This window comes from Artemia franciscana, chromosome 2 (assembly GCF_032884065.1).
Source record: "Artemia franciscana chromosome 2, ASM3288406v1, whole genome shotgun sequence".
Classification (NCBI taxonomy): domain Eukaryota; kingdom Metazoa; phylum Arthropoda; class Branchiopoda; order Anostraca; family Artemiidae; genus Artemia; species Artemia franciscana.
The window spans coordinates 59,507,792-59,521,812 of NC_088864.1; the positions used below are offsets into that span (position 1 = coordinate 59,507,792).

General features: G+C 36.8%; 1 protein-coding gene across 2 annotated transcripts in view; it reads left to right on the forward strand.

Moving 5' to 3' along the window:
• The window catches only part of LOC136043859 (protein bicaudal C-like), a 73,609-nt gene that overhangs the window by 25,682 nt on the left and 33,906 nt on the right, over positions 1-14,021 (forward strand). For both annotated transcript variants that reach the window (XM_065728808.1, XM_065728809.1), the window contains exons 4-7: positions 4,337-4,549; positions 6,313-6,411; positions 8,887-9,009; positions 12,062-12,274. In XM_065728808.1, coding sequence (XP_065584880.1) covers positions 4,337-4,549; positions 6,313-6,411; positions 8,887-9,009; positions 12,062-12,274 — 648 coding nt within the window. The remainder of the gene's footprint in view (positions 1-4,336; positions 4,550-6,312; positions 6,412-8,886; positions 9,010-12,061; positions 12,275-14,021) is intronic.

The window sequence follows — 14,021 nt, forward strand, 5'->3', positions numbered from 1 at the left end:
ACCTACGTTGCCTGAGCAACGTGAAGTGTTGCGGCAACCTTTGTCCGGCTTCGCCGAATAAAGTGTTGCGAGAGCAACACTTTGGTTTTGTTTCTTTGCTATCGGTTAAACGCTGAAGTTGTTAGCCTATCGAAGCTTTTAAAACGTTATGTTCAAAGAAGAACGCAATCAGTAATCACATAATCAAAGGCTATTCCTCAGCGTTGAAAAAACAACAATAACGAAAGAATATCGAAAGAAGGTACTAAATTGATTTTGCAGCCAGTTGAACTTTATCCTTTTCAATCGTACACATCGTGACGGATCAAGACTTGGAACAATATCTTATATAATCTAGTTGGTATTATAAAGCTATCCGTAACTTTTCTGGATCAAAATACCATAGATGACACTCTATTAATTATTACGAAACTGCCTCGTTGTTTTTCGTTATCGTTTGTACCCGTTGAGTTAACACTTAATTCTAGGTTACAGTGAATATGGGTAGGCTACACCAACTACAAAAGTTACAAACTCCTTACAAACTCCTTCTCACTAAAGATGATTGTAGCCTAACAGACGAATATTACTTACAAGTCCCCTACATGTCTTACCACTGGAACTAACTCGGTCTTATCATCAAATACACTGGAAACAAATAATAGCTACACCAAATAGCAAAATTTGCAAACCTCTAGCTGCCGAAGATGATTATGAGCTAACAACTGACCTTTCCTTACAATTCCCCTACATGTCTCACAATTGGTATAGGCTTATTTTTAGTTTCATTGTGTACCCTACTACTAAAGCTGTCAACCCCTTGAAACTTTCAAACTAGTATATCTCATGAAGGAATGTTTGTATCAAAAATGGATGACGTACACTTTGATCATCTCATCAAGAGCTATCGATTGCCTTAGAAAAAAATTCTATCTGTCTTAGTTCAAAAGTTGATTTTTTTTTTTTTTTTGCCGTAGGCCAACTTTCTAACGTCACCACTTAGAAAGAAGCATAAGATAAGCTCCAATTTTCTTAGCAATGACAGAAATTTTAAAGTTTAAGAGATACATCTGATAACATTTCTCTACCTCAATCCCAAGTCCGAAAAAACAAATGATAAACCCAGCGAAAATCACGGCAGCACGTGGGAAAGTGTCCCTTTTTTGCTTCTGTAAATTTTTCTATTTATCACTCAAAGAAGATATATTGGCTGTGGGGTCGGATAACTGCCGCGTATATTTAATACTTATAGATTTTAATCCATCTTCAATTTGAAAGTGGTGCCTACCTACTTGCCTGCTAGAACGGAGCTTTCCACTCCAATGCAGAAACATGATTTGTTGAAACGAAAGGCTGCACAACTTCAGATACTCCTCTCTCAGTTAGGCTACATAACTCCACTTCACTTCACACACCATAGGCTCTGGCTCGTAGACAAGCAAAAACCATCCTTTTTGGCCCCTGGCAAGAGTTCTGTGGAGCTTTCCAAAATGTAATGCCATATTTATTAATCCGGCCTGAGGTCCACACTTTCCGTAAAAACCGCACAGGTTAGACCCTTACCAGTTTCCAGGAATAAGCCGACATCGGCAGCATAGGAAAAAAAAACCGGGACAAAACCAAAGTGTTGCTCTTGCAATACAATTAGAATCTGTTTTCAAAATAACATTTCACTATCAAGACTAATTGAAATGATATTTACAATTAACGAATCGAAAATTATTACCATTACCGAATCCACACATGGTAATTGTTTCTCACAAAGTAATTTTATTTTACAAGTCTATAGACTGGATAAGTGTATGTGTATTTTTGTGTATAGTATTTTGTGGTCTGGAAAATAGCTTAACTAACTAAACTAGAAGCGGAAAAAAGCATGTGCAGAACAATGCTGAAAGCATACGATTGACTTAGGCTTTAAAAAAAATCCAAAAAATTGTGTCTTGTCGGAAGTAAGAAAAAACACAAATAAATGAAGTAGACATGTCAAAAGTTAAAGGTTTGGTTTTTTAGCTGGTCATGATAACCTGCTGTTTGCTAGCTAAATAGTCAGTTAAGAATTTTTTTTTCAAATTAATTCTTGCGGTACCCAGACCTTTTGCAAAATCTTTACGATCTTAACTTGATAACATTAGCTGATAATTGAGATTGAATTACCCATAGATATTCTAATGATAAAATGACAAGTTCAGTAATTTAAACAATAAGAAAATTACAACTTGGAATATTACAAAGTTAAAAAGCAGCTATAGCACCAACATTTTGACTGATGAATTATGACGCTTCGAACTGGACTTACATGGAGTTCCAGAAATGCATATCTGATTTTGATTTTGATTTTATTTTAAAATCTGATTTGATTTCAAATTCGTTAAGTTTGGTTTACTATTGGCATGGATTCGTGCTATACTGGACGGTATTTACCGCTGCAACCCTGATAAGGAAGCTACTAAGTCTCGTTTAGATTGGGAAGGTATTAACAATACAAAGTGAGTTGCTCATTTTAGGACTAAAAAGTCCAGGATATCAATCACTGTAGTATTTACCTCTTTTAAACCGACGAACGGAGAGAGTAGTTATTGTAATGAGTTTTGAACATACAGACAGGGTTAAAGATAAAAAAGCGATGAAGATCCTCCAGAGCCATTGCTGGCGTGTAGGGCGTTGAATCCAAGTTCATTTGCTAGGTCTCTTTTTACAGGGACAAGGAGCAAGCTTGACGCCTAGCCTTGCTGCGGCTGGGATCAAACCCTGGGTCCCGTTTTGTCAAGCAGAGCATGAATCCACTCTTGTACAACAGGGTTAGACAGGGTTACTGATAGAAATATGGTTTACTAGAGGCTTGTGGTCTCCTACCAGAAATATGGTTTATTATTGGATCGTAATGCCCCTATTGATCTAAGTTCGGTAATGTATTATTAAAAGAATACTAGCCCCTCATTCTACGACTAAAAAGTGCAGCATATCAGTCATCTTATTATATGCATCTATAGAGCCGATGATTGGAGATAGTAGGGACTCAGATGAATTTTACTTACAGCTACATGAGCAAATAGGCAGGGTAGAAATATGGTATATTTACAAGGGGACCTTAATGCCCAGCTTGGTAGAAATATGGATAGATGGTATCCTAGCCCAGGTAAATTTGGTATAGGAAAAGAAAGCGGTAATGGTTACAGGCTGCTGTGATTTTGTAGGTATACAATCTAGTTGCAGTCGACACAGTATCGTGGTTGCAGCGGTGGCTGTAACCTGGTAGATGATGAACCAAGGCCAATAGGAACAAAAAGCAACAGCCTGAAACCCCCTAAAAACTGCAATGGATCAAAACAAAAGTATACCATTGGAATTGCCTTAATCAAAACCCTACGCAAGGCATTCGGTCGAAAACATTCGGACTTCATCTCACATATATAGGTTTGGTTCTCATCAAACAGTTCGTGGTAAAAAATTCTATGGAAGGGGGGAGTTTCCGGAGTGATTGAAAGAATTATTAGGAATTAAAGTCTTTTAAATGAAAGCATGCTAGAGAAAAATTTTCAGTCTGAATTGCTCTCAAGAAATTTTACGGGGAGGGGGTGGATTATCAGCTAGGATTGAATTGTCCAGAGGGAATTCAACGGGAGAAGGGCGTATTTTACGTAGGAGGAATTATAAACGGAGGAGTTTCCCGTGAGGGGAGGAACAATTTTTCACTTTGCCCTCCCCCCACCTAAAAAACCTTGAATTATATCCAAAATAACTTATTCTCTAATACTAATTTTAAGGACCAGCTTCCAAGGAAAATTGGAATTGTTAGCCTGAGATGGTATATTTTTTGGTGTTTCAGACACCCTCGCTCCCCTCCCCTCTCATCTAAATTTAGGACTAAATACATTTCAGTAGCCCAATGGCATCATACCAATTTCTACATCCCATTCTACTACACACTCGTATATCATTTTATCAAGTATATCAATTTTAGGTACACTATATTTAAAAAATTGGCTCTTTGTCACTTTGTGCTCGAAACATCCTTCCTAGTTTTTTGATTTTGTTTTTGTGTGTTTTGTTACCCCGCCTTTCCCCCTATCATGACTACTTAAGTTCTATGATTATGCAATGGGTTTGATCTCAGCTAGGTATTACATCACCTGGAGTTCGACCTCAGCAGTAGTAAGATGCTCCAGGACCGACACAAGAACCTTATTTGTCAAGAAGTGTCGTTAATTTTTCACATAGGTGCATAATCATTTATAAATCTAGTTGTTTTTTGTTTTTTTTTTTACCGCAGATATACCTGACCTTTTAAATTAAAGGTTGTTTTGTAATATTTACATTACTGAAATAATTTTTTATAATTTAAATGTTTTTGCAGGGAAGCCGAGTATCTCTAAAGATTGACGTATCATATACAGACCATTCACATATTATCGGACGGGGAGGCTGTTCAATTCAAAGGGTGATGAACGATACAAACTGTCTGGTTCATTTTCCAGATTCAAATAAAGCCAGTAATTCAGAAAAAAGTAACCAAGTTTCGATTGCTGGGGAACTTCCAAATGCGGAGTATGCTAGGAGTCGTGTTCGAGTAAGTCTTACGCAGAAATAACCGAGGGGATGCCTACTTACTTTTGTCACCTGGTGTACATATCATCATGCCACATGTGTTACCCAGCTCCACCAAGCTTGGTAGAGTTTTGCCACGCTTGGCAGGTGTGCGCCACCTGGTGTGTGTTATTTATGAAAGTCGGCAACCCCTCAGGAATATCATAACTGTAACAGCAAGTATCTTAGTAATGTACAAACACAATATTTAAGGACATTAATATACTTTAAAGCTACAAGTTTAAGGGGCTTATTTGCTTGTGTAACTTCTTTTCGTGAACGAATAACACATTTAATTATAGAATATTAGATTATTTTTGCGACTAACAGTGTTAATAAAGTGGGACTAGCTTTAGCTTGTTCTTTCTAAATTTTTTTCTTTCTATTTTTTTCATTTTCCTTCTTTCTTTTCTTATTTCTAGTTCATCCAGCTTTAGCTTAGCTTTTGTTGACTTATTTTACTGAATGAATAATCTATATTGTGCCTCAAGGAGGTAGCCACCTCCTAGGTGGCTACTGCCCCCCTAACCCCCCGCTCTTGGCTTCGGAAAGACCCTCTTTTAATTAACAAAAAATTGAAATGAATGAATAATGGAAATAACTTCGAAAAATGTTAAACACAAAAGGACAGTAGAACCATTGCGCCGAAACTAGTAATTAGTAACAATGAAGTCCCCCCACAACAAAAAACCTGTACAAAAGAGTCTTTAAAAGAGGGGGGTTTGGGGGGCGGCAGCCTCCCTACTGCCTCTCCTAATTCCTGTACGTTTTAAGGTTCGACTTTGGGACGCAGCCTCTTTAACTCTTTAAGAAAACGAAGTTTTTTTCATATTATATTCCATAAAAGGTTAAAGAAATTCATTAGAAGAATATCATGACTATTTCTTAGCCGAAAATTCATATCTACATTAAAAATGGCCCAAGATTGGTAACAAAGTAAATATATATCGACAAAAGCCAGTAGATGCTAAGCATGTTAATCCTTGTCTCAGAATGTTATAAGTCCACAATATGTCCCTTGAAAACCCATGCTGTCTATCTAATTCTCCCTTTTAAAACAACTTAGCAAACTGTCTTCGGCAAATGTCTCAGGAAAGTTAAAATGTCAGATACAAGCTTTAATCTGAAGACAATTTAATTGTATATTTTAGCTATTCGTTACCACTTAGAGTAGAGATAGGCAACTCAAATGTTTCCCTTTTTATGAGAAGATCTAAAATAAAATTTTTTTGTAATATTCCAGAAACAAAATTTGAAAAATTACACAAAACGTAGAAAAATTTTGAAAAAATATGCCAGTTTTGCGGGTTAAGACCTTTGATTAAGGCTTTTCCCCAAATTTCTAATGTTTGCAGGCATTTTTTCTACTACTAATAGTGTTGGGGTAAAAGAGCTTCAAAACCTCTAGCTCAAATGTTGGGGGTAGTTCGTAGGGGGGTATTTTGAAGGGGTAGTATTTTGAAGGGGAAGTTCGTAGGGGGGTATTTGTACGGGGAGGTTTTGAAGCTCTAAAAGAGCTTCAAAACCTCTAGCTCAAATGTTGGGGGTAGTTATATCCCCCTACCCTCAAAGGTAGGGGGTAGACGTAGTTCTAGAGGTACTAAAAGACAGACTAACCATACAAATTTACTTGACAACAGCAAAAAAAACAGGTTCCAAAAAAAAATTATTAAACACTTTTTATGTTTTCTTTCATCGTTTTGGAAATAAAGCTAAACCGTAAATAACAATGATAATTTTTTTCAGGTTATGATGCCAATTTTGGTTAGTTTTTCCTATGAGACATTTCTATCAGAGCCTAACCCCAACCTAATTCAGAGTATAGAAAAGGAGTTTGGAGTTCAAGTAAGTAGACTGTTCTTTTCAAGTACTACTAAATTGAACATATGATTAAGCCGAATTGATACGATTATATATACAATTAATTTTAGCTAAATTAAATATAATAAATTAAATACTAAAGAGGCTTTTAGTATTTGTTTCAAACCTACAAGAGATGCTAAGACCTTAAACCATTTTTTGGGTCAAAATATGCAGATTGCAGCCTAGCTAATGGTAGCTATACAAACTCTCAGGCATGAGAATATAGAGGTGATCCCACTAAACAGACTGTCAATCCTTATCAGAGACTAATTGGGGGGAAATGGCCGAAGGTAACAATTGTTCCTTTGACACCCTCCACTCCTAGGTCTCGGAAATATGTCTTCTAGGTATTTTCGTTAAAAATTCATTTTTGGCTATTTCAAAGGAACAAGTTAAAGAAACCATAAAATTATTCCCCTAGCTTTTGAAAAATACATTTTACCCCTCCCCCTTTCCATATACTTTTGGTGAATTGGAGTTTGCCTGTTTCAAAGAAGTAATACGAGCTTTCCTAACTGTATTTAATGCGTCAGTGATTCAAGTGTTTGGCATAAATTTTAAGTATTAAAAGCTATTTCTAACCTTAATGTTCTCCGTTTTCTTTTGAGTCTTTTTTTCTATCGTCTCTCGTCTTTCGTCCCAATGTTTTGTCCTATCTATTTTTCAATTTTATTTTGTTTATCAAACAGTTCGTGGTAACGAACTGTAGTAAGGAGCGACCCGGCTCAATAGTAAACAAAATTCTAAAAACCGGAATTTTGATACTAAAAGATACATCAAAAGAATCGGATTTTTATGCTGACTTTAAATATATGCATTTCATCAAATTCAGTCGTTGTCATCAAAAGTTACGAGCCTGAGAAAATTTGCCCTATTTTGGAAATTAGGGGGTAACACCCCCTAAAAGTCATAGAAACTTCATAAAAATCACACCATTGCATTCAGTGTATCAGAAAACCCTATTATAAAAGTTTCAAGCTCTTATCTACAAAAATGTGGAACTTTGTATTTTTTGCCAGAAGACCGATCACGGGTGTGTGTTTATTTATTTATTTTTTCCCCAGGGGTCATCGTATCGACCGAGTGGTCCTAGAATGTCGCAAGAGGGCTCATTCTAACGGAAGTGAAAAGTTCTAGCACCCTTTTTAAGTTACCAAAAAAATGGAGGGCACCTAAGCCACCTCCCACGCTCATTTTTTCCCAAAGTCAACGGATAAAAATTTCGAGATAGCCATTTTGTTCAGCATAGTCGAAAACTACAATAGCTATGCCTTTAGGATGACTTACTCCCCCACAGTCCCCGGTCAGGGACTGCAAGTTACAAACTTTGACCAGTGTTTACATACAGTAATGGCTATTGGGAAGGGTACAGACGTTTTTCAGGGGGATTATTTTGGTTTGGGGGGTTGAGGGGAGGGGGCTATTTGGGAGGATCTTTCCTTGAAGGAATATGTCATCGGGGAGGAGAAATTCAATGAAGGGGCGCAGGATTTTCTAGCATTATTATAAAAAAAAAACAATGAAAAAATAAATATGAAAAGTTTTTTTCAACTGAAAGTAAGGAGCAGCATTAAAACTTAAAACGAGCAGAGATTATTACGCATATGAGGGGTTCATCTCTCCTCAACGGCTCGATCCTTACGCTAAAGTTTTTTTTTACTGTTTTAAAAGTAGAGTTGAGAGAAAGAGTCGAACTTTAGCGTAAGGAACGGGGCGCTGAGGAGGGAATATCCCCTTTTAATACGGAATAATTTCTGTTCGTTTTAAGTTTTAATGTCGCTCCTTACTTTTAGTTTAAAAAAACTTGTTTTTTATTTAATATATAAAAAAGGACAAGGCACCTGGGCTTGTTTCTCGTTTTTCACACGAGGGGAAGGGTGAAAGGGTTGGAATTTGCTTTTGAGAGTTCAGCTGCCCCCTGTTAGTTCAGCAAGACCTTTGAGAGGTCTTTTGGGTTCTTTTAATTATGAATAAAATGCAAATAGATACGAAAAAAAGTGCTAAGATATGATATGAAAAATTCTAAGCGGAATATGTATGCTTTCTAAGTTAAACAGTCTGTCAATATTGCAGCCACGTCTATCTATGTAGAGTGTTCCTCGCAAGTTCAATAATCGTGACTGTTGCTAACAGATTAAATTATTAATTTGCAATTCTATGGATCAAAATGATTTTGTGTAAATATTTTGACCTTTATATAATTTATAATAACCAATTAAAAATAAATTAATAATAAATAAAAATAAACTAAATGATAAATAATATTGATAACAGGGCACATTACTTGGGGTCTGTTGCATATTACTTCATTGCTATCAGAAATTTCGTTTCATTGTTCAGGTTAACATTTTTGTTTAGCTGTATTGAGTATAATAACCTTCAGAGTAAAGTGTATATCCTATGTGTGTCAATATAAGTTTCCCCTTCAAACTATTAGAGATCAAGTTTTGTCTCTAGGTTACCCTTCGTCCGAGGATAAGAGGAACTCCGGGTACAATAATGGTTAAAGGAAGTGAAGATGAAATAACAAAGCTGAAAAATGCTGTGTATAGAACGATGCAAGAACTTCATAGGACTATGGTAAGTCTCCTGAAGGGGAATTCTAAGTTGTTGTTTTTTTTATATAATCACCATGGCTGCAATCACTGCTGTCATAAAAATAACAAAACTGAAACATACAGAGCATAGAACGATGCAAGAACTTCGTAGGATTATGGCGAGTCTCCCTAAGAGACATCGTTCGTGTTTTTGGCTTTAACCATCATGATGGTAGTCACTTCTTGCGCAAATACTGCTGCCATAAAAATGACAAAGCTAAAAATGCGAAATTCTATGTGTTTTGACATTAGTCATTAAGAAGGTTATCATTGTTGTCACAAAACTAGATCACAACAAATAAAGAGTTAAAATTATACTGAGTCTGCTACATGTCTGTTTTCATATTTTTGAAAACAAAAATGAAAACAAAGTGTCATATTCAGCAGGATATTGTAGAAGGTTGCAAAGGGGTCCCATCAAAAGCAGGCCTTGAGGATTAACAATCTTTTTAATATAGATTTTGGTGGCAACAGACTATGTCACGTTGTCCCAGATAAACTGGAATGATATTGAAGGTCGGCCGAGAAACGGTGAGCATCACTGCGACAGAAAAAGAACAAAAGATAGGGACAGAGAAAAGAAGAACAGAGATAGAGAGAGTGAGGAAGAAACAAAGAGAGAGAGAGGGAGGGGTGAGGGAGGAAGACATAGAGAAAGAGAGGGAGAGACAGGCAAAAAATAGTTTTTATCAAGAATATTCGTAATATTAGCATCTCTGTCATTATCCGTAACAACTGGACTTTTCAAATACAAAAATAAAAATCTATACATTTTTATGTCACTTGTATCCGTCTATTTTTTAATAGAGCTAATGAAGCTATTTTTGCTTATTTTCTACGGGTAAATGATGCTTGCTGTTCTTTTCGACTGGAACATCCTTTAAGTTATTATTATCAATAATGCTCGTAACACTGGTTTCTCTGCCCCCCCCCCTGCGTATAAAAATGTAATGTAGATCCTAAAATAAAGTTAGAGAAGATAGGTATAACACCGATTTTATTTGATGTTTTACTAGCGTAGCGGAAACATTATCCACCAATAAAAATACTAGAAAAGTGCTTTTTCAATAAGGTATAGGAAAACTGGGTTTTAATTGGTTGATTTATTTGTTTTTTTTTTACTTTGCAGCACCAGACATAAGCGAGGCCTACGATTGATCTTCAAAAAGTTGACCCCCCCCCCCCCCTCAGGCACATAAAAAAATGCAAATTATTCTTAAAATGCGGTAAAAGCGAAAAGTCAAGACACATTTACTACTACTATTACTATTACTACTACTGCTAATAATAATAATAACACACAGCAGCACCAAGCTGCCTGAAGCCAACACTCAATGGAAGCTATTCCTCCGTCCCAATCTATTCAAGACCTATCTCTTTATACCCTCCCAAGAAGCTCCCCTTTACATTAAACTTTTCCTCGTGACACCCTCCGAACCCATTCAGGGACGATCTAATTTTTGTTCCGCCCTAGATGGTTGGCTGACAAGGACAATCTTTGGCTATCCGTCATCCTTCATCCACAGAACGTGTCCTATCTATCTCATCCTTTCTCGTATCATAGCCCTAGAAAGCGGTACTAAACCAAATTTTTCGCACAGCCTATTATTTAAGATACGGTCAGTCGATCGGGTAACCAAAGCAATCCGTAGGAAGTTTCTCTAGAGAACATCTCTGGAAAGTAAATCCTCCTCCGTTTTTCGGATCCTCCATGCTTCAGAGCTACACTTGCCTGCTATCATCACTGTAGCATCCGTTATTCTATTCTTGGTTCGTAGACTTATCTTCCTATTCTCCGAAACTTTTTACAACTGTGAAAAAGAGCTCAAAGTTTTTGGTATTCTACTTTTGAAGTCTTCCCTGTACCCACCGTTTTTTACTAATAATACTTCCCAGTTAAGTGAAGCTATCCACTTGACCGATCTTCTCATTTTCCAATATCATCTCTTTACCATCGTTTATTCCTAGGATTTGCAACGTGGTCATCTTGACATTAATTTTAAAACCTATTTTTGCTCCCTGAACTCGCAAAACCTCTATATGTTCATTCGTGTTGCTAATATTTTCATCTAAGATGCTCATTAATCGTCAACGTAAGCTAAGTCTAGGAGATTTGTACTTTCCATTCGATTCTATGTTCTCCCCATTGTCTTTGTTGTACCCCTTAGGGCGAAATCCATCAAAATGATCCATACAAATTGGGATATAACGCAACTCTGCTGAACTCCTGATTTAATACGAAGCCAGATATTGACCGAATATCCTAGCTTAATCGAAGTATTGTTGTTCTCGAACATAGCACTAATCACGTTAATCTATTTTTCCGGTAAACCATACAAGGAAAGGACCTTCGCTAAAGCTACTCTGTCAGCTGAATCAAACACTTGCTCGTAATTTATAAGACTGAGGAGCAACGGCGTTTGATGACTCAGGCATTTCTCAACTGTAATCGTAGAGCAAGAAATTGGTCGACGCATCCTCTATCTTCCTTAAAACCACACTGTTCTTTTCTTGAAATTTTATCTACCCAGTTTCTAAGCTTAAAATTTATTCTCCTACTAAGTAATTTGCTTCCTCCAGAAACCAGGCTATTGCCACTATAAATACCACTCAAACTTATCTCGTCTTATCTATCTTATCCTCAATCTTATGGAGGGGTGCAATTAGAGATTTCCTAAAATCGCTAGGTACTTTCCCCTTTTTCAAAAATCGTATTCGCATTCTTCAGTAGTTTTTCTCTAACATCACAACCACCATATTTAAAAAGAAATTCATTTGTAACACTATCAGTAACTAGGGTCTTTTTATTTTTTAATCCGTTTAGTTCTGTCACTGACTTTTCCTCATAAAATGAAGTTCCCTTCTCATTGAAAGTGTCACAAACTGTTTCACTCTATTCTGTATCTTTTCCTGTAACTCTATCCAAGTTTAGCACATTCTCAAAATGTTTTGGCCATATCTCTTTAAATCTTTAACTTAACACTTGGTGTCATTAGTGACTGGTATTTGCTCTTGCTGAACAAAACTTTCTTCAGGTTCCAGTGACTATGACACTCGAAGTTACACCGTTTCATCACAGCAATATTCGTGGGAAGAACGATTCAAATATTCGTGTAATTTCTGGCTATACTGGAGCAAGACTTGGTTTCCCAGAAATCCATGATCCAAAGGTACCACCACTTAAAAAGTCCACCATTATTATATCTGGAGGTTTAGAGTCTGTTCTGTCTGCACGTCATCTTATCTTGGTAAGTTTTATTAGATGTCTTTATATTCTTTTATTTTTAAAGCAGTAGCTGTGGTCTCATAGAGCAGTAGGTTTCTAAAGCAGAGGTTTCTTAAAGCAGGAGGTATATCATATCTGGAGGTTTAGAGTCTATTCTCTCTGCATGTCATCTTATCTTGGTAATTTTTATTAGATGTCTTTATTTTTGTTTTACTGCTTTATTAAAGCAGTAGCCGTCATCTTAAAGAGCAGGAGGTGTTTAAAGCAGGAGGTTTCTTAAAGCAGAAAGTTTTTCAAAGCAGGAGGTATATTATATATGAATATTTAGAGTCTGTTCTCTGTGTACGTCATCTTGTCTCGGTAATTTTTACTAGATGTCTGTATTTTTTTTTATTTTTTTTTTAAGTAGTAGCCGTGGTCTTATAGAACAGGAGGCTTCTAAAGCAGGAGGTTTCTTAGAACAGGAGGTATATTATATATGGAGATTTAGAGTCTGTTCTCTCTGCACGTCATCTTATCTAGTTCTTCTTATCTGTCTCTTCTAGTAAGTTGTATTAGATGTCTGCATTTTTTGTTTGATCGCAATTTCTCTCCGTCTGTTTGTCTATCTGTCGGTCCCAGTTTTCTTAGTTAGGGCATTTCCAGATAAGCTAGGATGATGGAAGTTGGCAGGCGTATCAGGGACCAGACCAGATTAAGTTAGAAACATTCTGTTCCCCAATTCGACCATCTGAAGGGGGGCGAGCGAAAGAGACATTTGAGAAGAATTTTATTTGCCGATAAAGCAAATGATTGTTCTTCTTAAGTTTGGTTACCGGTCTAGGGTTATGTTTCTCGCTTAGGGTTCGAAAGGTCACCATCCCAATTTTTACATGAAGAAGATCCGAAACTAAATACATGATCAATATAGCGATTGCTGAAAGCTGGCAGGTCTATCAGGGACCGGACTAGATTAGACTAGAAATAGTCGCTTCCTAGATTCGACCATCTGGGGGTGATGGGAAGGACGTTTAATTCGGAAAAATTAAAAAAATTGACGTATTTTTAACTCACGAACGGGTTATCGGATCTTAATGAAATTTGATATTCAGAAGGACCTTGTGTTTCAGAGCTTTTATATTAAACCCCAACAGGACCCGGTGACACTGGGGGGAGCTTGGAGGGGGAAACCGGAAATCTTAGAAAACGCTTAGAGGGCATAAATCGGGGTGACACTTGGTGGGACAAACGTTGCAATACCGAACAAGAAGAGACTATAGGAACACTGTGTTTGCAAGTTTATCTTTGTAATAATAGCCAATAAACGAAGAACAGCAAAATCGATAACTCTAGTACCGAGTCTAATTTTAGGTTTCGATCTCGTCACAAGTGCCATATGAGGTCTTGGCTCTTGGTTCTTCCGACCACGTCACAAGTGCCATATGAGCTTTTGGCTCTTGTTTTTAAAGCAGTAGCCGTGGTCTTAAAGAGCAGAAAGTTTTTAAGGCAGGAGGGTTTTTAAAGCAGGAGGTATATTATATATAGAGATTTAGAGTCTGTTCTCTCTGCACGTCATCTTATTTTGGTAAGTTTATTAGATGTCTCGAATTATTGATTTGCTTCTTAATGTAGGAGGTGCGGTTTTTTAAAGGCAAGAAGTGTATTATATCTGGTGGTCTAGAGTCTGTTCTGCCTGCAAGTCATCTTGGTAAGTTTTATTAGATGCCTTCAGTAGTTGGTTCGGTTTTTGAAGCTGGAGCTGAGGTTTTCAAAGACGATTTTTTCTTAAA